At 41.0% G+C, this 26,012-nt stretch overlaps 1 protein-coding gene across 2 annotated transcripts in view; it reads right to left on the bottom strand.

The window, feature by feature from the left end:
• stxbp6 (syntaxin binding protein 6 (amisyn)) overlaps positions 1–26,012 on the bottom strand; it is a 65,381-nt gene extending 39,369 nt beyond the window's left edge. The window contains exons 1-2 of one of the 2 annotated variants that reach the window (XM_058090332.1): positions 25,767–26,012; positions 14,904–15,115 (exon numbers count right to left, since the gene is read on the bottom strand). In XM_058090332.1, the coding sequence (XP_057946315.1) occupies positions 14,904–15,057 (154 nt within the window). In that variant the 5' untranslated portion in view covers positions 15,058–15,115; positions 25,767–26,012. The remainder of the gene's footprint in view (positions 1–14,903; positions 15,116–25,766) is intronic. The other variant, XM_058090331.1, reaches the window with a different exon arrangement.

Genomic DNA, 26,012 nt, shown 5'->3' with positions numbered 1-26,012 from the left:
ACAGAGACAGATAGAGTTAACTCCCAAAGTACAGGCTCAGCAAATCCGAGAGCCTGACTTCAACAATCGATACAAGCAGCGGCCTTAAATGATATAAGAAACATCAAGCTCGGCAAGGGTTCTGGCCATGGAATCAAGACACGGAACTGACTTGGTTACACTTGATGAAATCCTTACCCCTTTGTCTTATTTTCTTTAAAGAAGCATATTTGTACTATAGTCATTTTCAGGATAAAGCTGCCATGCATATATATGATGTAGAACAGGTATTTTATTTATGCAGCATCAGGTATTGGATGCTTTTTCCTGTCATTAAGGGGATTGTAAATCACAGAGGGCGGGACTCAACACGGGGGGCAATTGAAGCATCTCTCTACTGAATGATGATGAATGTCTGATGAAGTGTGAAGTGTTGCAAATTCAGATGTTTACACCGTAATACCTCAAGGTTGAGACATTCTGGTACTGACAAGTGTTTTCCTTTGCTTTTTGAGCTCCCATTCGCCTGACACTTCAGGTGCCCAAAACAGATGTTGGTCCTTGCTTTGTTGGAAACATTGTGGACCATTATTGTACTAATTACTTTTAAAGATTAGTACTCATGAGATGTGTTCTTCCAGTTTAACTATCCACCATCAATCCCTACAGCTGAGCAGGTATTGTGTGCTCTAATAAGTCAGATAAATCTTTCAGGACAAATAAGAAGCAGCCAGGGAGTGGGATGGAACAGATTTACAGGCTGCACCTGTAGATTAACGTGAGAGGGATGCTGCCAAACTTGTATGTCATTTCTAGCTGTAAAGGTAATTTGTGATATTTGTACAAGAGTATGATCAACGGGTGTTTGGCTGAAGATGTAAACCAAAGGTCTTTCATTTTCAGGTTATTCTTAAAAAAGATATTTTATTTTTGCATCACACTTTGTAATGGTCATACTAGAGTAACAAATAGCATTTTAAAAACACCACCTCTATATAATTTTTTTTGGTCAATAGGGGCAAGCAGATATGAATTTTTGGAGTCGATGCCAATTCTGGTATTTCTTGAACATGCTTTATTGGTGGGGGAAAAAAAACAAACAATTTGCTTAAATATGCAGATTTTCTGACAAATACTAAGCTACAGTCAACCATGAAACAGTGATCACTTATGAATTTGTTAATGATTGAAAACCTGTGGTGGCTGCACGGCGGTCGAGTGGTTAGCGCGCAGACCTCACAGCTAGGAGACCAGGGTATCTCTGTGTGGAGTTTGCATGTTCTCCCCTTGGGTTTTCTCCGGGTACTCCGGTTTCCTCCCACATTCCAAAAACATGCTAGGTTAATTGGTGACTCCAAATTGTCCATAGGTATGAATGTGAGTGTGAATGGTTGTTTGTCTATATGTGCCCTGTGATTGGCTGGCCACCAGTCCAGGGTGTACCCCACCTCTCGCCCGAAGACAGCTGGGATAGACTCCAGCACCCCCGCGACCCTCGTGAGGAAAAGCGGTAGAAAATGAATGAATGAATGAATGAATGAAAACCTGTGATAAAGTGTGGGAGCGATCTGTGATCTAGTGAGAGACAAACTGTATATTTTATTTTTTGTAGGGCTGTCCGATAATCGGCAACCGATAATTAATTAATTAATTAATTATCCAAGAGGCTTTCATTTTAATGCTGACCTACCAACATGTACAGATTCATAGTACTCAACATTCAATTCCACTCTTGTATGCTCTCCAAGTTCCAATATCACTTTTTCAACAGGATTTCAAATTGGGGGGGGGCGCAAAAAAACGTCTGTCCCTTAGGGAGGGGAATGACAGAAAATAATTGAGAAACACCGTTTCACAATACCTTTACTTAAAAAAAAAATGTTGTGATGTTACACATACCGGTATCGGTTGATGTCGGAATCGGAAATTGAGAGTTGGACAATATCGGAAATCTCAAAATGTTTTAGTGCAGATTCTCAAACTCCCTGTTACTTTCAATTTACATTATAATAGCACTGTAGAACCGACACAGAACAATTAAATTACATGAATCATGCAAACTATTAAGATGTTCCCGTGTATTGGACTTCATCCCTATCGCTTACAATTTAACAGTTTCTGTTGCTACTGTTCAAAATAAGCAGCTGGGGACATATACGCAAGACATTTTTGTATATGGAAATGTCTACAAAAAGACCAAAGATAGAAAAGGACATTAAAACAAGTCAGCAGACACATATAAGAAAAACCAAAGTCATTTAGAGTGCAGTATATCAACTTAATGGGAAATAGGCTTGTAAAAAGGACAACCAGCTTGCGAGCATCCTGTATAGCAGGGCTTCACTGCAGTGATGGTATTTTCTGATAATCCAAAGTCAGTGGTTGAGTGCATCTAAAACAGAAACAACTGGATTAATGGATAAAAGAAAGTGTGTTGAGAAACAAGTCTATAAATAACGGTTTAGAGGCCAAGTTATAAAGGCAGCATTTGTTTCTTCACCTATTGAACCACTAAACTTGACATTCTTGGGTCTAGTCACACTTTGCAGACAAGTGGAAGAATTTGGATATGGAATTGTTGAAACAAAAAGAGCATACCATGAAGATGACTTTTACTCAGGTACATAGGGAATTGTGTTGTCATAGCCTTCGCTGTTCATGAGTCAATACATATGGTCAGAGTACACATTATCAAAAACATGTGGCGGTGTGGTCATCTCCTTCAAATAATTGCTGTTCCTCAACGCTCCCTGAATCCTGCCACCGGGTACCATCAACACTTTGCACAACATGTGAAGACGTTTGGTTCAAGAGTTCATCCCAGCAAGGAGGCCAAAAACCTGTTCAGTGTCAACACAAAAGACCAGCGACCACGCCTCGCAGCTCTGCTGGAATCACGTGTGTGGACTGCGAGACAACACCAGGTGGGAACGTTCTTCACACATCCACTACAAAGAACTATTTTTCATAGCAAGGTTATCCGTTTCATGGATTAAAACATCTGTTGCACACTCCTTTAATCTAAATATAATCGATGGTGTGCCGAGTGATGAAAACCCAAAGTTTGTTTTTGCATTCATCTATTGGGAGTGGAGGCTTACGCTACTATTGCAGGGGGATGCAGTGGAACTGATGTTGGGAGAACTGAGAACTGAGATATTTGTGGCGTGTTTTCTTGGGTTAAAACAAAAAACAAACTGTTCTCTAAAATAGAAAATCTAGTTGCTAGCTTTGTCTCCAACAGGGTTCTGAAAACAGTACATTGGAAGCAGTGGGTTGCAGAACTGCTCTGAGCGGAAATGCAAATCTGAGTCGTGGCATCACATGGGGCGCTGGGCCTTAAAGTTACCCAGAAGATCTGAATTGACAAAGCATTTCCAGAATAACTGCACTGTTTTCAGGACATTGTAATATTTCTCACTTCTCCATTTGTTTTCCTCAACTGGAAAACAGGTAAATCATTTTCCAGCATGCAGTATTTCCTCATAGAGTTGACAGAACCGTGTATTTACTCAACTGCAGAGATGACCACCAGTTCATCAGGGGTAGGAATGGGAATAATCAATGTTTTAATTGAATGTTAAGAAGTCTGTCCATGGTGTAGAATTGGATGACATGTGGAGTAATCGCTACCTCAAGTAATTGAGGCATGATTGCGATGTAATGATCGCCGTCTGATTCCGATCACGTGAATTAATCACAAGTGTGTGTTGGGGCTGTCTGCACAGATCTAACCAATTAATTAGCTTTTTTTAAATTCCCGTTAATCCCCTCACCATTAGATATGTTTGAAAACCCACCACATCCCCTTCTGCATCCCCAAACATGTTTAAGCAAAGCATCGGCAAAAGTACTGCATATGCTATTTGTAAACTATAACGACGGACTCGCTGCCACTAGTACACGGTAGTTGAAAGTGTATTAACACCTACACATGGTATAAAACCACACCCACAAATGTAGTTTAAAGTTTCAGATGTCCGCCATCTCCCGGTGTAAAGTATTTGCTATTGGCACCGTGTTTGCTGAAATGGCTTGTTAAATTTGGCAATGTTGCTGACGCAATTTTGCAACTTTGGTGCTTAAAAGGGTTAATTTAGACAAAAACATTTTCAATTTCCAGAGGATGAGACACCTTCTTTAAAGAAACTTTGGCAAACCCGGCGTCTTCCACCACCGAGAGAGGCTGTTCTCATCCAATGAATTCAATTATTTTTGGGGGTTATTAGCCTAGAAGTCTGATTGTCACACACATAAGCTGCATTAGCTGCCGTTTGACATGAGCCGTTATGAGCCTCCAAAACTCATCATACTCCAAGAATTTTGTTCTTCAAATGCCGTAGTAAAGCTTTTGATCGTGCTACCCCCGCAAGATAGTTTCCATATAATGCTTTAGCAGTTAGGTTCTGCACGGCAGACGTGATTGCTTTTGTTTTTATAGGAAAGCATCTCAAACAAACCTGCGTGTCAACATATGAAAGTAATTAAAATCTTACAGGCTATTGGCTGACAACTGCCACCACACATCACTGGTGTTGGATAGAGTGCTTGCTACACAAGTCCTTGCATTGTGGGATAGCAGTGTAAAATTATGGGCTGCGCTGTGAAGCCAAGTTGGACCTGGGAGTAGCTGATGAATGCGCACGATGCAGAGTTTCGTATAAACAACCTGAAGATGACAGCTCAAAAACGGATTGCAAACACACAAACCTTCTGTATACTCGGATGTGGATTTAAGACTGCATGACAACACCCCCCACCCACACATATTGTATATATACAGTATTTCAGTCCACCTGCATTGCACCTGATTTTTCATCTGTCCCAGTCCACCTGCTGTAAGTCTATCACTTGAAACTTTGTCTCCCCCTCAGGTTTATCTTCGTTCTGTCTAAGCCCTCCTCTCCTGGGCTCAGCTCTGGTCAATCAATCACAGAGGCCTTTCCCAAGCCCAAAAAGACCTAGCCAAGATGAGATTTGAGCATGGGGGCCGAAAAGGAGTTTTTCATGATGGGTGGGGAAGAAAGTGGGAAGCAAAGCTTGTTTGGGGAAAGTATCTGGCAAAAAAAAGAGAGCTGAACTGCAGCAAGAGGCTAATTAGTCTGGATGAAGACTGCTGTGGCGCTCTGATAGGGAGAGGTATGCAAACACACACTTCGACGCACACATGCATGCACAGCACACACACACACACACACACACACCAACGCGGAATGTGGTATTAGTCCCATGTGAGTGGGCTGTTTGTCTGTGCACTCTGCAAATACTTGGAGCCCGGCATCAGTCACAGCCGATACACGGGCCCTGTAAGAAGCCCACAGAAGGCAGCATTCTTCCGAACACGGGCCGCCCACACACCCACGTCTGGCTAAACCTCATTAACAAGCATTGGGCCAAACTCCCTGAGACCTTTCTTTCAACAGTTGGACGCACTGTAGAATATTTGTATGCATAGTCCTGTCTGTTATCTTTTGCCTCATCTGTTTGACCATTTGAAAGCCTGTTTATTTAGCCTTTAAATGTTGCCCTATTTGTAAGGAATATCCATTTGTGGGATGAGCAGCTAACACTGTGTTACGCCCATGTAAAAGGTGCCAAATGTTCACTGCCTATGCCAAACGGTTTAGTCTGCTGTTGCTATTGACTCTTGTTTTGATCTTCCGGTAGGTGTGGGGCTTGTCATCACTGAGGACCAGGGGTCTCAAACACGCGGCCCGCGGGCCAAATGTGGCCCGCAGGACACTAGTTTGAGGCCCCCGCCTTGATATGAAAGTTTAATGTTAGTGCGGTTTGATATGGATGCTGTATGGTATCATGTACCCAGAAAAAATCATTACGTTTGATTAATGTTCATGTTAAGGGTTAAATAACTTAATAGTTATCCTCCCTATCCGTGTGGAAGTGGTAAGTTTTTGGCTATTTAAGTTTAAAGGAAATAACTTGAAGGCTACCGTTTAGGTCGCGAGCTCTCTAGTTTGCGAGTTAGCATGTGTCTCAAGACCCTGCAGTTGCGCAATACGTTGTAAATAAAAGTATAAATGTTACTATAGTCGTGTTTTGTCATGTCTACAGGGCTCTAATAATGCTTTGTTCATTTTAATCTGAAAAAAATCATTTGTCTACCCACCAACTATATGTGGTTTCTTAAGTTTTTATTATTTGCCGTTTTATTATTATTATATTTATCTATTACTGATTTTCTTTATTCTTGATTTGTTTATTTTTCATCTTATTTTGTGCAGAAAAATAAAAATTAAGATATTTGAGAACAGTGGAATGTTTTATCAGAGCTTTTATTGTAGAAAATCGGAACCAAAGCACTGAAAAAGTTTGTATATTTTTCTGTTTTTAATAAATGTGCTTTTTTTGGGGGGGGAAACCTGATGCGGCCCAGCTTTGCCCAGACCCTAGCTCTAGTGGCCCCCAGGTAAATTGAGTTTGAGACCCCTGCTGAAGACAATTCCATATCACCAATGTCTGGAAAGTGGAACTCCATGAATTGGAACTACCTCCGTTATTTAGGATTACAAAGAATAAGGATTTCCTCCAATAAAATGGACAGTGAAAACTAAGCAGCATAGTGGCACTCACTAAGCACCGAGAGGCCACAAACACATCATAAACTATAAATATGTATTTATTATGAGCTATTTTGTCTCCAGTTGGGAAGGTCTAAGGTAGCCATGGCGAGAGCACCCACACAACTTCACAATATTTACCTCATATATGGAAAGCAAGAAAGTCAGACTAAGGTCTTTGAAAAGCAAACAAACAAGGCATATAACTGATCTGAGCCCAGCGAGCTTAATTTACCGGCAAGTTATACAAGCCGCTCGCCCATCCATCTCGTGAGGCAATCAATAGCCGTGGGGCAAGTAGCTGGTGATGAAAAAAGTGTGGTATGTACGGAAATGCAGAAGTTGGCTAGAGCTGTGAGTGCAAGACTGTATTCATATTGTAACCCTGTGACACCAGGCTCAACTCCTGAATGAGATTCTTAGATTGTAAATGAACAGTAGGTGAACAGTTCTAGTGAGGAAGCAGCACAAATCTACATTCCCAAAAAAGTAGGACTCTTTTCCTCCTGAACTGCTGCACACAAAAGGGTGAAAATTTGTCAAAACATGCACCCCTACTGTGTTGCCTGTGTTATTTTCTGGCAAAACCCCAAAACTCTACCCTATAAGTCGGATTTGTCTTGACATTTTTCACACAGTTCAATGTGAATATGGATAAATGTGAATAAAGATGTTCCTCATTAGGGTCACGGGGTATGCTGGCGTCTATCCCAACTGACTTTGGGTGAGAGGCGGGGTACACCCTGGACTGGTGGCCAGCCAATCACAGGGCACATATGTATAGACAAACAACCATTCACACTCACATTCATACCTATGGACAATTTGGAGTCGAGTACCAAACATGCATGTTTTTACACTAGGCAAGCTTTTCACGGGCCGCATTGCTTTAACAACATTTACGTATTTTACACGTAACAGTCCACCTCGAGTTATTGTATCTGCAAAAGTGTCGCGCAATCTGCTATATGTGCTTGTGGCCCTTTTTCAGGAGCACTTTGTAAACAGCAGACCACATAAATAACAAAATTTGTTAACCAGCTACTTAAACCATCAAAAGGTTGGCTCCAGCCATGGTGCCAGGTTGTATATTAAGTGTGAATAAAATACTTTCATTCAAACACTTGGCGGGCCGGATGTGGCCCATAGTTTGCCCACCCCTGCACTAGACAGTTTAAGTGACAATTCCAATTTTTGGCAAATTAGAGATACGGGTCACACTAGCATCCTGATTGAAATCTTAGGTGTATCCTGAAACATTTCCCTTCCAATAAAATACCGATGTTGCAGCTTTGTATGCTGGCCAATACATAAATCAATCTGATAGGATAGGAGAATGAATCATACATACTTTGTTTTGTAATGTGCCTAATGGTAAAACAAATTGTTTAAACCCAACATTATTCACCACTGATGGGGTGGTCATTGAGCACAAAAAATGACGGATTGAAGTGATTACATCAGAGATTTCACATGCCGAGCAATATAATCAAATACCTGTGTTTTTTTCATATTGGACAGATATCGAATATCCATATCGGATCGGGATACCCTTAGTGATTTTAAACCAAAGAAATAGGGCGCGCACGGTGGAGAGTGGTTAGCGCGCAGACCTCACAGCTAGGAGACCAGGGTTCAATTCCACCCTCGGCCATCTCTGTGTGGAGTTTGCATGTTCTCCCCGTGCATGCGTGGGTTTTCTCTGGGTACTCCGGTTTCCTCCCACATTCCAAAAACATGCTAGGTTAATTGCCGACTCCAAATTGTCCATAGGTATGAATGTGAGTGTGAATGGTTGTTTGGCTGGCGACCAGTCCAGGGTGTACCCTGCCTCTCGCCCGAAGACAGCTGGGATAGGCTCCAGCACCCCCGCGACCCTCGTGAGGATAAGCGGTAGAAAATGAATGAATGAATGAATGAATGAAATAGGGCGCATGGAGTTATCAAGAGTGTGGAAAAGTATGAGACAAATTAAACATGAAATTAACATGCAAACAAAACCACCTTCCAACATGCCAACCTGCATAACCTTGAATACTCGCCGAAAAATAATCCTACATGGATGCCCACATGCATCCCATCGTGACAACCACACAATGACAAAGTGTACAATTATGGAGCTCAAGTTCAACCTATACAAAAGGAAGGATTCAATTTGGCTGAATTTAAAAATATGTCGACTGAATACTTACCCACAAAAAATTTGGTTATGCAAAATGGAAATATTTTAACCAGAATATCTTAATCATGTTCAATATTTCAAGTAAATTTAGATTAAAAAAGGGTTATGTTTTGTGAAGTGTGCAGCAATAGCGGGTACAAGGCGAAAGTGTGGGAACCACTGCCTTAGGCCAAAGAAGTAGGAACGATTTCCTCTTAGGACCAGTAAGATCCTGTGAGAATCACGCTAGACTAAAAGGTCTGTGATGCCAGTGAAACGTTGGCCGAGTCTTATCTTGGGCTCTCTCATCTCTGTTGCCAAACATTCTGCAGGCGGCCGAGCATTTCAGCCTCGAGGTCCAGCCATAAAGGCACCGCATGGAGCCCAGTGATCAAAGTGAACCTTCGCTAACTGACTTGGACCACGTTGAGCTCACTGGCTTCGATCCAGCAAAACTCCTGCGATGTTGTTGTTAGGGGCGTTACGACGAAACCTACTTAGTGATATTGTCACAGCACATGCTAGCAAGACTCTCGGTTTTGATTTTGCACCTTACTTGGTAAGAGACTAAAACCAGTACAAGACTTTTTGACAATATGATGAAATAAGAGGTCACGGTGAGGCCAAACAACAGAAGCGGTAACATTTCTCTTGAAGCCATGTGTGATTTTCTTTTTTAACAAGGAGCCCTGCTCTCCAAGAGGGAGCAAGACAAACATCATTTTACCATTTCACCACTTCCAACCTGCCAGAGTCATAAGTCAATAAAAACTAGATCTCTAGTCTATGATAATTTAAACTTTTTAAAAGAACCAGATTCCCTATTGCAAAACAATCTGTGAAAACATGTTTTTTCTGCCATGTTTTTTAAGGAGCAACTTCATTTGATGCCAGAACCGCCCTGAAAACACGTACTTCCACTACAGACCACAACTTCCTGAATGGAGGAATACAATGAAGATGAAAGGCATCAGTGTTAGTGTCAACAAACTTGGATGACTAAAATAATGTTTTGAGCAGATGTGTGACTGTAAAGGTATTGTTTTGTAGTCTGCATGCCAGTAAACTGGTTTCAGGCTGAAAGTCTACTTTTAAAAACAAGATAACCTCGGGATACTTGGGTTTACTCCCACATCCCAAGGTTAGGTTCATTGGCGAATCCAAATTGTCCATAGGTGTGAATGGTTGTTTGTCTATACAAGGGGTGCTCATTAAGTCGATCGCGATCTACCGGTCGATCGCGGAGGTGGTACTGGTCGATCGCGGCGTGACATTAAAAAAATATCATCCCAGCGTCAATGCCGTCACTTGGTATACAGGGCAGCCATTCAGATGACAACTGAATGTTGCCCTTCGGGTGACCAATCAAGTCAAACAACGTCTCTAAGTGCAGCAGAACTTACGATGTCAGCCTATCATCCATCCCTGTTACTTGATTGACATACAGGACAACCAGTCTGATGACACCTGAATTTTGACCTTTAGGTCACCGCTCATGCGTAAACAACGATGCAAAGTGCTAAGCTAGTCGGCGAATTGCGTCAGATTTTAAGCCCTCGCTAAAGTTTATGGTCACTAAAATGAGTGAAGGAGCTGGACCAAGTAAAAAGGCAAAAACTGGACCAAGTAAAAAGGCAAAAAACATATCACTTCCATACGGATATGGAATATTATACGGATATTATGATACGGATATTATCCATGACTGATAAACATTTGGAAGTGTGCTTGAGGCTGGCTATCAGCAGCTACTGTCCGGACTATGCATCCCTGGCTGGTTCAATTCAGTGCAAGTCATCAAAGTAAACTCAGGTAATTACAAAAAATGTTAATAGTTAATTATGTGTGTTTTGCAATATTGGCTCATTTGGTTATGTAAGGTACATCAACATACATTGTACGTACAAATAATCCTCAATACATTTGAAAATAAATAGATGTTTTGCATTTTTGTAGTGGGTAGATCATTTTGACTCGGTCATTTTAAAAGTAGCTCGCATGCTGAAAAAGTGTGAGCACCCCTGGTCTATACTATGTGCCCTGTGATTGGCTGGCGACCAGTGCGGGGTGTATCCTGCCCATCACCCAAAGACAGCTGGGATAGGCTCCAGCATACCGTAATGAGGATACGCTGGATAGACAATGGATGGATGGATAACATTTTGGAGAAGCGCTTCAGTGACAGTCGGGTCTTTTATCCTGGCACCACGTCCATGCTTGTGTCTGCCTCCTCCCACTGTTGGCTTCCAGCTGTGGCATACCATGCATTGCATGACACAGCCACTGTATGGCCCGAGGGTCTCCACTTTGTGCTACTGAAAGTCTGACAGAATCCCAACCCCCATTCCCAGCGTTACATACTGTACTGTACAGTGCATGCACATAGGCATTCCACAGTCATGCATCTTGAATGTACGCAGACTGAATGGTCACTCTTTGCACATGCAATGACCTTAAGGACTTACACATGAAGTGAATGGCTCCACATCCACATAGCTTTGAATTTCTCTAACAGTACAGTCTTCAATCACTATTCATGGGCAGACCTCCAGAACAATGTGATGAGACTCCTTTGACTGTTGTATTGAAAGGCAGCCGAGGCTAAATATAGTGAACGGACATTATGCAAACATGTATACACAGTCATCACAAGTGGTAATGCAGGAAAAACACTACATGCTATTGTCTATACCAGGGGTGCTCACACTTTTTCAGCATGCGAGATACTTTTAAAATGACCGAGTCAAAATGATCTACCCACTACAAAAATGCAAAACATTTTCAAATGTATTGAGGATTATTTGTACGTACAATGTATGTTGATGTACCTTACATAACCAAATGAGCCAATATTGCAAAACACACATAATTAACTATTAACATTTTTTGTAATTACCTGAGTTTACTTTGATGACTTGCACTGAATTGAACCAGCCAGGGATGCATAGTCCGGACAGTAGCTGCTGATAGCCAGCCTCAAGCACACTTCCAAATGTTTATCAGTCATGGATAATATCCGTATCATAATATCCGTATAATATTCCATGTCCGTATGGAAGTGATATGTTTTTGCCTTTTTACTTGGTCCAGCTCCTTCACTCATTTTAGTGACCATAAACTTTAGCGAGGGCTTAAAATCTAACGCAATTCGCCGACTAGCTTAGCACTTTGCATCGTTGTTTACGCATGAGCGGTGACCTAAAGGTCAAAATTCAGTTGTCATCTGACTGGTTGTCCTGTATGTCAATCAAGTAACGGGGATGGATGATAGGCTGACATCGTAAGTTCTGCTGCACTTAGAGACGTTGTTTGATTTGATTGGTCGCCCGAAGGGCAACATTCAGTTGTCATCTGAATGGCTGCCCTGTATATCAATCAAGTGACGGCATTGATGCTGGGATGATATTTTTTTAATGTCACGCCGCGATCGACCAGCGATCGACCAGTACCACCTCCGCGATCGACCGGTAGATCGCGATCGACTTAATGAGCACCCCTGGTCTATATGATACCAATAGCCTTCAACATTCTACTTGTGAGAGCTATTTTTACAAAATCAAAATGGCCAAGAGTTACTAAAACCAAACACTGTGTATTTCAGAATGTTTTTCTTTCTAGTGTTTTCACATTTTTAACTAATTCCAACCCAGACATTTTTCAAAACACCCCTCTAAGGGCTATTTTTGACTATTTTGACCGAATTTCAAGGCACACAGAATATTGTAGTATAATAGTGTTCTACATATAAACATGGTACCTACCAAAAGATTAGACAAATATATTTTACAAATATATCACCATAACCTATTTACAGTTTTCACATTTGGGATTAAATTGTGTGTACGCACGTGCACATATTGAATTTACCTTCAATGCATAACCTTGCGACACGCCTTCAATTTCAACTTCCTGCTTGCTGTGGAGTGCTTGATTACATCGGAAAGATGCATGTCGAGCTTTTATAAAATGCACTTCTGCCACCTGGTGGTCGTTTTTACGGCTTAAAACTGCACTAAACATGATCTCTTCTATTGTGCAGATGCATCATCACCTCTTTTTGCCTCCTGCACAAAAAAAAACGTAAATGACAAATACGTCTTTGGTAGTAAATGAGTTAACTAAAACCCTACATGAAAAGCAGGCTATCAGGCTATTTTACATTTATTTCTCAATCTCCTGAAAGTGCGTACCAAAATTTGGGGTTTAACAGCAGCGCCGCCCTGTGGTGTAAATGTTAATAATGGCCCAGACAGTAGGGGTGCATGTTTTGAAACGTACACTCTTGTCAGACTAACAATGTGAACAGTACAGAGAAAAGACAAAAATCTCCAACGCAGGTTGGTCATAGGCTGACTGGGATGAAGTAATCTCTCTGCAACCAAAAACTTGATACACTCCAGCGGAAGCAAAAAGATCGCAAAGATCTGGACCGCAAATCTCAAGAAACGTTGTCGATTCCAGTTATTGCAAGGCCATCGTTCACATTTGAATGGCAGCCGGTAGGACTTATTACTGTATATACCAGGGGTCAGCAACCCGCGGCTCCAGAGCCGCATGTGGCTCTCCAGCCTCTTTGTTGCGGCTCCCTTTGCAATGCTTGAATATTTTTTAGCACCCGTGTGGTGAAAATGCACGTCTTTGTTATGAGTTTACAAAAATCCAACTTTGTGTGAGACCATGAATGCATCCTGACTGAGTTCTGACTGGTGACTGAATGAGCAGACAGGATGCTATCCAGTTCTCTCTGACAGGTTAACATGAAGGGAAATGAGTAATACTTTGAGTTATTTGAGTTATTAATTATTATTAATGAGTTATTTGACGATTCTAAAAAATAAATTAGAGCTCATTTAAAAACAAAAGTTTATCTCCAGTACTAGCAAGAGTACTCCAACTCGTCTTTTTTTTTCCCTCCAATGTTGTTTTAAACATACAACGTTTTGCGGCTCCAGGCTATTTTTCTTTAGTGGGCAAGTGGGTGAAATGGCTCTTTTCATAGTAAAGGTTGCCAACCCCTGGTATATACTCTTATAAATATATAGCCAGGGACATTCATAATATGAAAAGATAGCCATGAGCTTCTTCTCCACTCACTCAAAAGGACTGTTTCTTGGATACAGCGCTATCAAAAATTCTAGGAAGTGCCCTTTGTAGATGTAAAGTCGTTAAAAAGTCAATGTCAATTTGGCATTGTGTTTTAGCACTCGTTATCCTCAAATGTCAAGGCAGACATTCAATTACGTTGTGCAGATCAAGCAGACTGAATGTTCCTATTCTGGAGTGATCTGCTTCAGGAGCTGTGATGTCGCCATCAATGGCAACATAAAAAAAATATATACGTATACTATAATATATGATTGAGATTCTTCACTTTGATTAAATACCAGAAAACCACTTCAATTCCAATGCTTAACAATGTATTACACTGCCTGTCATGAAAACGACAAAAGTTTTTTATATTTTTTTATTGACACTCCTACAATAGCTGTTTAGTATTTATTCATTCATTCATTTTCTACTGCTTATTCTCAAGAGGGTCGCTGGGGTGCTGGAGCCTATCCCAGCTGTCTTCGGGCTATGGACAATTTGGAGTCACCAATTAACCTATCATGTTTTTGGAATGTGGGAGGAAATTGGAAATTGCACAGGGAGAACATGCAAACTCCACACAGGGATGGCCAAGGATGGAATTAAACTCAGGTCTCCTAGCTGTGAGGCCTGTGCGCTAACCACTCTATCGCCGTGCAGCCGGTTTAGTAATTATGAGATGAATTTATGTCAACTCTTAATTGCATGGCCTTCTGGCCTTTCTGTTGCAGTAATGAGAACTAAATCCAACAAGTGGTAATTAAACACCAAACCGCCGAATGCTGTGATGCGAACTCCTGACGCCTGATTTCCATTTAGACTTCACATTTCATTGATCTGTCGCTTCCCTGCGCAGATTGGCGGACTCTTGTATTACGCCGCCACGCGTGACTAATTCAGTTAATAGGCAATGAAACAGAAATTAAACCCTCGTTTGTGGAGAAACAATTATTCAATTTCTGAGTAAATGTAATCAGGATTGACCTGCAGCTCAGCCGTTAACTGATTTAGAGCAGCAGAGGAAACATGCTCATCATAGGGAACATCGAGGTGGGAATTCAGTCAGACGTTTTGAAATATGGTACCGGGTTAGTTACCTGAGAGGCAGATGAAGGTCAAGTAGTCCCCCTGGCCACCGGTTGCCAGGAACGGGATCTTCTTCTTGGTCTTCCGCTTCACCTGCACGGCTGCCAGCATCTTCTCGTCGTGGGGTACAAAGACCTCCTTGTGGATGGCTGCTTTGGCACTCATCTCGGGCAACAAGCAGGACCGGCTGGTTCCGAGAGGCGGCAACGAGGTACGTTCTTAACTGAGTGGGCAGAAGAGAGTGAGAGAGAGAGAGAGAGAGAGAGGATGGGCACATGATGAATGATGATGGATGAAGCTCCTTTTCTGGAGTTAGACACCGCAAACATATTTCAAGTACCACCGTCTTTTGCTTCTTTTCTTTAGACGAGTGTGACTGCTCTGATCTGTACTTAAAGCATTACTTCCTTGGACCAGGCATGCTTGGAAGAGGCGGTTCTGATCCCCGCAGGGCAACGTAGATGTGTCATGTACTGAAATCAATGCTCTTGCCAATTAAAATTGGTATAATAAAAAAGAAATGAAAAATTCATAGCAATGCAAAGCCAAAGCTCACAGCACAGTCACAGTGCGCAGAGTCATAATTAAATCTTTGCTCCTGCCGGTTAGAAATGACAACTGCAACCTTGTATAGTAGAAACCAAAACAGAACACAAAGTGAAAGTTCAAAGTACAAGGGGGTGTGATGGCGTCATGCTTCAAGTGTCCATTTTAATGGATGCTGTGGGAGAAACTAAAAGTGAGCAAACAACAATAAAAGCAAAACACATATTTATAAATTAGGAGTGTCACAAGATCTGGCAAGATTAAAACATGACAAGATTTCTCATTCAGAGAAAAAAAAAAAAAAAAAAAAGTCTTGTGGGCACTAGGCCTGGGACGATAATCCATGCATTCTTCCATCCATTTTCTATACCGCTTAGCCTCACTCGGCTCGCGGGGGTATACTGAAAAGCCTATCCCAGCTGACTTGGGGCGAGAGGCAGGGTACACCCACCCGGAATCGAACCCACATCTTCCCGATCTCCCGACTGTGGCCTACATGCCAACCACTGCCGCACCATGCGTCTGAGACGATAATTCATCATTAATTACACACAATAAATAAAAATTGTCGGGCTGTCAAAGTTAACAGGGGTTTCCTTTGACGGCTGGATTTTTTTTTTTTTTGACGTGCGATTAATGTGCGCCCACACTGTAGTTTGATTGAAGCACAGTAATTCTGTAGCCACAAGCTGGAACAATTATTGATCAGAAATGGAGAAAGAAAAAAGTATTTAGATTGGTAAAGTTAGTTTCAAAGCCCTGGCAGATGGCTCTTGCACAAAGACCAAATTTATTTGTATCTACTGACGCCGAGTTATCACGCCTGCCAGAGACTGGAGCAGTACAGGTATTGTTTTTATCGTCATATACAGTGCTACCTTGCCATATGTCCCAACTAACCAGTGTTTAAAATCGAATCTTTTTGCATTGAACTGTCAGCTAAAATTGGAGTTGCTTTTTTTGCGGGATATCGGTATAGTGATTTATATGTCTGACAAATACACAAAACACCCACACTGCTTTTACCAGTTAACCCACGAGTGACATTGTTTGTTTGGGGCTGAATGGAGATACTTCAAGTCAGAGTGCCGAGTGGCCCTCGAGTTCACTCACTCTAAGTGGATGCCTGTGCATCGAAGAAGTGGTTTAATAAGGTCCAAATGTTCTCAGGAAAACTGCATTTGATGAGAAGCACACTGGAGAGACGCACGCAAACAAACTCCAGCCGAGGAATCAATTTGTGAATCATAACCAGTGGATGAACTACTGTATGGCGAGAAAAAGTCCAAAAGTCAGCTAATAAACAACAGACCTTAAAACTACCAACTTTTGTCACTTGCTGCAAGCTTTCAAAAAAGGTAATATGCTGAGGCCAAGGGGAGCAAAAAACGAGACACAAAAACAGGGTACAGTTCAGCAGTAAATAATCCACAAACTTGTCCACTTGATAATGTAAGTGGGACTGGGAAGGAGGCCATTGTTGGCTGGAGGTCATTGTTGTGTAGGGATTACGTCAGCCCAAAGGGAACTCGGTGGAACATAAAAAGGTCTGGCGCCCGACTAAAGAGCATTTCTGGGAGAAATGTCATATGTTGAATTCGAACAGCTCGTATTTGGCTCGGAAATGAAAAATGCAATAACACGAGGCCCGTTTAGCATACGTTGCAAAGCGATAGCGATCTGTACCAGTGACAACTCCGCTGTATCGTGCATGCTCAGCCTGGAAATGGAACCAATATGTTTCCAAGCTTCTGGAAGCCTATAGCTAGCGACCGTTTAAGATTTACATTCTCATTGTTGAGGAGCATAGAACTGTACAAATAGATTCTTAGTCAGCCAACCTACACACATGGAGTGTGCAATCTTTATTCTTCCTCATTTACATACAAAGCACATTAGCTTTAGAACAACAGTGAAGATTTAGACGATGGCAAAACCAAGCCAAGGTTGAACCATCCCTGTTTGGTTCTTTTTTTTTTTCCCCTTTATTTGGGCAAATGTGTGAAACATTACAGTGCATTTCTTACATCAATGAAAATATAACTTTCCATTATTTACATTTGTATTCAACTATCTGATCCCAAGCCCAAAAGGAGTAGGCTGAAGCAAAAGCTTATAAATGCCTACCCCTTTTTGCAGGATATAATGCTGTTCATGCCACTGTCTTGTTTCCCCTGTTATTATTATCATTGTAATATTATTATTATTATTATCATTATTGTTATAATCTTTATCATTATTACCATCATTATAATCATCATTAATATTACAATTTTCATCATTATAGTTAAAAATGTTGTAATTTTAAATTTTTAATTATTTAATAATTTAACAAGAACTTGAGACTGTGTCTGGACCAGTGACCAACCCAAACATCAGTTCAGCACCAGAAATGGTATATTATATATACACACAAATGCCTGAGTTTAGCAAGCTTACAAATATCTACTATATACAGTACAGGCATTCCTCGTTTATAATAGGGCTGCATGTATTTTTTATATTTGAGTAATTGAGTATTCCAGTGAAATTTTTGTCCATTAATCAAGTAATCGGAAAAAATATATACATTTTTGCTTGGCTAAAGAGCAATGTGAATGAAGCTGGAAAACAGACATTACATTTAAATGAAATTGTATATTGTAAATGTTTTGGAAAAGGGGTAAGTGGGACAAAATCTAACAATTAAACAGAAACAAAAATTCAAAGAATTAATAAACAGACAAAAAAATTTAAAATACTTGCTTTGGGTGCAAACCAAGCTGTGCAAAAAAAAAAAAACATGTGTAAAAGGACAGAAAACTTGCATCAATATTAAATATTGCCAAAACATTGACCCGTATTTTGAATGATTCACACTACAGCTCAATATGGCAATAAAGACCATTATAGGACCCATTCATATTTCTGTTCATTGATTTAATAGCGGGCTGCATGGTGGTCGAGTGGTTAGCACGCAGACCTCACAGCAAGGTGACCCGAGTTCATCTCGGCCATTTCTGTGTAGAGTTTGCATGTTCTCCCCATGAATGCGTGGGTTTTCTCCAGGTACTCCGGATTCATCCCACATTCCAAAAACATGCTAGGTTAATTGGCCACTCCAAATTGTCCATAGGTATGAATGTGAGTGTGAATGGTTGTTTGTCTATATGTGCCCTGTGATTGGCTGGCAACCAGTCCAGGGTGTACCCCGCCTCTTGCCCGAAGACAGCTGGGATAGGCTCCAGCACCCCCGCAAGGATAAGCAGTAGAAAATGGATGGATGGATGATTTAATAGCATTATAACATTATACACAGTGCCTATTCTACTAGTTGGCATCAAGTTTAGCAACTCTTAAATAAAAAGAGACCATTTTTTAAAAATAAATAACAGTCGAAATCAAGGTAACACAATAAAAACATAAATTGTGCTTTTTCCAGTTTTCCAACCTATACATGTAGCTAGAATGTTATATATTCTCGTATTAAACGATGCCAAAGAGGTTTGAAAGTGAGCCCTGAAACAAGTTTAGGATGGCTCAAAATGCTTGGTTTCAGAAGGCGTGGTAAAACTGTCCCTTTGTGATGTCACAGAGGAGCGGACTTCCTTACATGTGCAATTGCTGTAAGCCAAATAAGTTGCAATGGCAATAGCAGTGACCCGTAAGGGAAAACCACATTTGTTTACAATTCCTAAAGACGTCACAATCAGGCACAAGTGGTTGGACTTCCTGATTCCCTACCAGCAAACGAAATGCATTTTAATCATTTCACACTGGTTTCGTGAACATGGCCCTGCATGCAGCTGGACTAGCCGACAAACTTGCTGAAGCGCTACGGTTCTAACGTAAAAGCCAAAATCTTGGCAAAAATGTGGATTCAAAGTCAATGTCTATCATGTATTCACACTGTCGTGATCTCTTGATGGCAAAAGCAAAAAAAAAAGCTTTCTTTCTTTGAACACAGGTTGGACAGAGTAAAACAGTCAATTTCAATTTCTTAGCACATCCTAGGGGTTATTATGGAGCAGGGTTATGAAGTGGTAGACCCTGAGCCGGAGGATCCAATTGGCTGTCCGTCAAGACGTGGGATGGTCCTCAGTCTAAATGAAGGTTGTTATCGATGCTGCCCCAGTGTAGCCCAATAACCATTAAACAGGCATGGGAGAGAAGGCTTTTTAGAACAAAAAATGCCTTCAAAGCCACAAAATTGCACTTTTGGAATTTGCACGAGAGCGTCCTGATGGCGTCCAAAGTTAATGGTAAGACAAGGAGATCCAAACTGAGAGGCTTTCCACATGGCAACACCTAGAGGGTGGTTCCTCCACAACGTTTTGTGGAAAAATGACAAAGCAGTTTTCCAACCAAACAAATGGCTACGACACCATTACTACTTTGGTGAAGGTATAAGTAAAACTCACTTTCAGCCCTGCAGAGATGTTCTCAGTGGAAGCCCTAATCTCTCCTTCCTATCCACAGTCCTCCAGCTGAGAAGGGAGGCAGCCCACATCTACCCGCAAGCTGTCACCAGGCAAAGATCAGTGTATATCCCCACCCCCCCTCAGGTGACCCACTGAAGCATGAGTGGATGGTGAGGGAAGAAGACCAAAGTGGGAGGAAGGAGCAGACAAGGAGCCTCCGGGCAGGGAGATGTAGCCAGCTCTGATGCCTAGCTTATGCTTTGACTGGGAGCTGTCTTATGTAAGCGCACTGGAAGAAGGAGCCGTGTTGCTGCAACGGCAGTGAAGCAACGTACATAAATTTCACGGCTGATTATCACCCCATTTCCAAGGAGAAAAGCACTTCGTTAACTGCCGAGCTGGGCGATGGCTCAGTGCTGGTTGTGCTCGATTCTTCTCCAGAGACCTTGTTTTTTTCAAAGTTGACTTCACTTGGCTGTGCAGACACGTTTTTATGCACCAGGATAAAAAGCAACAGCTGGCATTTCTGAGAGCGCCAAACGGGTGCATTGTGAAAATCTTTTTTAGCATGGGACCCAACCCCACAAAGTTTACAAACTAATCCACTGATTTTTGGAACGGAGAAAGCTTTAGCCTCTTTCACATATCCTGTAAAAGTCTGGACTTTTCGGGACTCCTGGTGTGTCTAACTAACTAGGGATGCACCAATCCACATTTTTCCACTTCCGACCCAATCCTGATATTTGAATTTGGACATCTATCGATACCGATACAATTCCAATACCAGGGCTCTCTTTCCTTTTTTTGTGTGTGGCCTTGAATGCATTTGGCGGAGCGCTGAGGATGGCGGCTGCAGTGCATATGTGGAGACAGCTATGTTCACTGATGTGCTTTTGGCTACTTTTGCTGATATTCTTGATGCTACGTTTTTCTGACAACATTAAAGTACAGATGGGGTAATAACTATAAAAGCAATCTTCACTCGCTAAATGTACTGCAAAAAAGGTCAGTAAGGATAATTCATAATGCCGCCTACAGAAAACATACTAACTCCTTATTTCTAAAATCACAAATACTTAAACTTGCTGATATAGTTCATCTTCAAACAGCTAAAATAATACATAAGGCTGAAAACAACCAATTACCTAAAAATGTCATCCAATACTTCTCTACAAGAGAGGAGAAATATGATCTCAGGGAAGAAGTACATTTGAAACACTTCTATGCTAGGACTACGTTATGCTAGCCATCGCATTTCAGTATGTGGAATCAAACTATGGAATGGATTGAGTAAGGACCTCAAACAATGCACAACGACGAGCCAATTCAAGAAACAATACAAGCAGTTGATGTTTGCTAAATACAAGGATGAAGAGTCTTGAACCAGTCATGATGTGCTATATATATCACTATATTGACACTTACTATGGTACCCATTATGGCATTGGATGCTCATATCACCTCCTACTTCGGTACGAGGTGCATTATTAAAAAAAACAAACAAACCTTAAACTGTATTATGGAAAGCAGGAAGTGAACAAATGTAACAGTTAGTGATTGTAAAAGTACCAGATGGAGGGGTAGGATTTAATAAGCTTTGCTTCTTCCTACTCCTTTTGGACATGTGGAACTGTGAACTGATTATGTGATGCACTCAATTGTAATCTGATGCATGTTCAAATGAAATAAAACAATTACCATTACCATTACCAGATGCATGGACTGGAAATCTTTGGTATGGACAATTTACGATAAATGTGAATTATGCTGCTATCCAATATTGGCTCGGACCTACCCCTTCCCTAATTGTAGGACGGCGTCTGTGTACAAGGGAATGCACAGTATGTTCCTCTTTTCTACATTAAAGTAGATGCAGCATTTACCTGCTTGTGCCTTTAACACAGTACCAGGCGAAGTTGGATATTGCGGCTGTATGTACCTGCATAACTTGATGCCTGATGTTGACAGTGCCCGAGTTTTGTGTTAGGTATGAAATATTTGGCAGACAGAAACAACTGTTTTTCAACAGGATCTCTGTGTAAAAGGGGCTTCAACAAACACCAAACATAGGCCAAGCTACATTAAACCAGACTCTAATGCAAGGCAGCCCGTTTGATTGATAGTAGGGCTGACACACAGGACAGACGCTCCTGTGGCAATTCTGTGTGGCACATGAACTTAAAAATACAGTAGTGAGCTGTTTATATATGTGAAATGTATAAACTGTGGTAAAAAGATGTCTGATGAATCTCTTTCATAATGACTCACTGCTTTGGATTTTACATCCCAAGCATCTTTTGAGGGCTTCTGTGGGATATGTCATAGAGCCAACATGGCCACATGCACACATGGGGGAATATATACACTACAGTACATCCCATAATGTCACGGTTGGATCTACAGTACATGTCTGTGGTGTCCATCCTGTTCCAATGTTGCATCACACTACAGTCTTCGTAGCAGCCACATTTTATGAGTGGGGAAATAGCTGCATGAAACCTTCTTTTGTGCACCTACACATTCCAATTCATGCCGAGAAAGAACTCTCGCTGGTATTATACAAGAGACTGCATCAATGCGAGAGGCTGACAATACTTTTAGCAGCTTTACAGTGCATAATTCCAAATCATCACTTGGGGAATCTCACTGTGCAGTTGCTCCACTTTGAGGCTGGAAAAACATTAAGCTTTTTTTGTTGTTTGGCAGAAAAGACATCTCAATTTCATTGGTAGAAAATGGAAAAACAAGCGCAAAAGTAGGATTGCTTATCCAAACTGGGAAAGGATTCAATCCAGTGCAAAATAGCTCCAAAAGCTTTTCTTTTGAAAACAGCAGAAATCATCAGGCTTGATCGGTTAAACTAGTACCCTTCATTTTGCATGGTTCACTTTGTTGACACGGTGACACCACACTTCTTTCTCGTTTGTTTAGTGTTTGAGACTGCCAAGCATCCAGGGATCTTGGGGGGGAAAAAAAGAAGAAGCAGCACGACCTTGAGCCAAAACCACACTGTTTGCGGTGTGTGACGTCACTGGAAACAGTATAAACTTCAGCCCAGCAAGGCAAACAAATGGGTTTCTGTTGTAACTTCGCCTGCAAAGTACTACCTGCCATTTTTTTCCAGACGGGGAAAGGATATTCACCAATAAAACCTTTGTATGAAGAAAGGGAAACAAACATTAAAGATGTCTGTTGTGTTTCTGCCTTTAGGGTTGTCATTTCTGATCTGCTGGTCATTCTAAAGCTTAATCTACAAGAAAACACAATTAACAGACAAGGATTTTGACATATAAAGAACCTGGGTTAGCATAATTTTCAGTTTAACCTAGGTCAAAATGTTGCCTCGGTTTGTATACATTTTCCAGTTAGCATACAATATGCAGAGCGTCTTGTAGTTTTACTAGTACACTGTGCGAGTCCAACTGTATACCTGATGTCTTGGGGTTTTTTTTCCCCACAAAACATCCCTTAGCATGTTGTTACTGTCGTTGTCCCGCCATCTATGGCGTCATCAGCAGTTGACTCTGTAGTTCTTTGCACACTAAAATGATGTAATAATGATGATGATCTTTTGAATCCAGATGCATAGTAACTGAGACCGCTTAAAGAGATGCATCTAGTCCTGATTGCAAAAAAAAATCTGGTCTAATCCGCGTAATTTCCATTTATACATCATGTCCAATGTTAAAGATAGAACGGTATCTAATGATCTGCATTGGTCAGAAAACCAAATTTGCACATCCTTATAAAGTTTACAACCATGTTTCTCAATCTCAAGTCTATTATGCTTAAGCATGTTTGACAGCAGAACTTGCAACTGTTTTATAAAACTTATAAATATTAAAGAAAATATGGACAGTGGTCAGTTTTCTAGGGTGACTTGGCAACTAGCAAATGTTACATAATGCCAGCAAGGCGTTACCTTGCCATGAATCAATAATCTTGATGCCAGCCACCAAACTGAGCTCAATATTTGTTGAAACTGTAACCCATGGCAATACATTTGGTAAGACAACAGACCAATAAGTGAGGAATTCAAAAGCAAAAAAATAAAACCTAAAATCATTTTTTTTTCTGTGGGGGGGAGGGGATAAGTTAAGGTGGTAAACACAACTGCAAAGCCAGCTCTGTGGTTGACATTATGTTCAATGCAATTGGACGGAAGAAATATGGAGCAAGATACGGTGTAAGCTTATCTTTTATGGCGTAGCAGAGCAAATTAAGCCCTGCCCCTGAACTGCTGCCAGGGGGAAGAGGCAATATTTTATCATAAGTGGGTTACTATAGTCAGCGTCGTAAGCATGGAACATGGTTAAGATTAGAAGCCTCAAGGCTAATAACAACCAAAGAAGTCGGCCTTTCGCAGACCTGCAGTACATGCAGATGCAGTTACTGGTCTACTGATACACACGTTTAGAGTAAGTGTTGAAGCTAGTTGAAGCTAGTTTGGATCAGCACCAAATTAAATACAATAAAAGGCATAATCAGCTTGCATATCCTTGTTGTTAGGAGTCATGCAATATTTACTGAGCAATTAAGGAAAATGAAAGGAGATCCTAGTAGGTAGTTTTTACCTAATCTTACCGACAAACAAATGAAAACATACATTCCAGAAAAGTACAATGTTATCCAGCTAGGAAAAGTTGCTCGATGTCAGCTTGCAGAATTATCACTTGCGTGGGGGATGTATTTTTTCTGGTTACTTGAAACTACTTGATACTTAGGAGGTCAGACTTTAGAAATTCCAAATAGGAAAAGTCCTTCAACTTCATATGTACAAAACGAATGTATGTATGTATGAAATATCAACATGGACTGTACACAAGATAATGACTAAAACATATCCAACTTGAATTTAGTGAAACAAGCATGAATCAAGCCATTGAGAAAGTGACAATTAGCCCAATACAAAATAACCAAGGGTTCGGGGAAGTCACCCGAATATTTTAGCCTACCTTGTAGAACATTTTTAGTGATAATATCAACAAATATATATGCATTATTAAGACTTAAACAAGCCTTAAAGTGAACCAATTATGTTCATTTTTCGACCCTTTGTATTGTCTCCTATAGAGCATCTACACACAATAACAGAAAACGTTTTAGATTTTGCAGAATCTGCACCTATTCCACCTATATTTCCTTGATTTGTGCTTACCACCAAAACGGTCTGTTTTAATTTATTCCACCGGCCCGCCAACTCCGCTGTGATCGGTCACACGCTCAAAGTGCTCCCTAACTAAAAAACAAATAAGGAAATCCGCCCTTCTGTGACATCACAAGGGGCGATTTTACCACGCCTTTTGAAATCAAGCTTTTTGAACCATCACAAACTCCCTTCAGGGCTCACTTCCAAATGCGCAAACCTCATTATCCAGAAAAGTGGAAAAAGCATAACAGGTCCCCTTTAACACTTCCATATACACTCATTTTTCAAATACATACACAGCTACAACTAACTGAGTGATATTTCTCTTGCATATTTAAACATTCATATAAAACATTTGACCTGAATGTCAGTTTCAGCCTTAAATATGTTACATTAACACAGCTAGCATACTAAACATGCATGTTATGTTAATCAGCAGGATCATACCAACTCTGTGCAAGGCTGGGGGCGACTTAGAGGTAAACTATGTCAGGTGTCATGTTAAGAATATTCACGCAATATAATTACATATAAAATGCGTTAGATATTGTTCAATTCGTAGTTTGAAAGGTGTACAATTAGTTGGTTAGCAAAACAGTGGTCTCGTGCGCACTAGTCTACCTGCACGCGCACACTTGTTCCAATACAAAAGTGGCGAGGAGGAAACAACAGCTGTCTTTCCTAACAATATACTGAAAAAAAGACTGCAAAAACACTTATCAGAACTCGTTTACTACCACATACGCGCAAAGACACATTCATTGGTGGTATTTACTTACCAGTTTATGTGTTGAAAACGACGCTTCGTTCCACGTGCAGCCCACAAATCCTCGCCTCGCGCACCTCTCCGCTAAAAGCTAGCTTGTCGATTAATCTAACATGTCCGCACTTTTTGTTTTCCAGAGTTTCGTGTTGTAAAGGAGACTTTTTCCACTCACCAGTGGAACCGACCGCCTGACTGACTGACTGACTGACTGCGGCTGTGGATGAAGCAGCCAGTAGCAGGTTCTCACACACACACACGC

Source organism: Doryrhamphus excisus, chromosome 13 (genome assembly GCF_030265055.1).
Source record: "Doryrhamphus excisus isolate RoL2022-K1 chromosome 13, RoL_Dexc_1.0, whole genome shotgun sequence".
Lineage (NCBI taxonomy): Eukaryota > Metazoa > Chordata > Actinopteri > Syngnathiformes > Syngnathidae > Doryrhamphus > Doryrhamphus excisus.
This window is presented reverse-complemented; position numbering and strand designations above follow the sequence as displayed.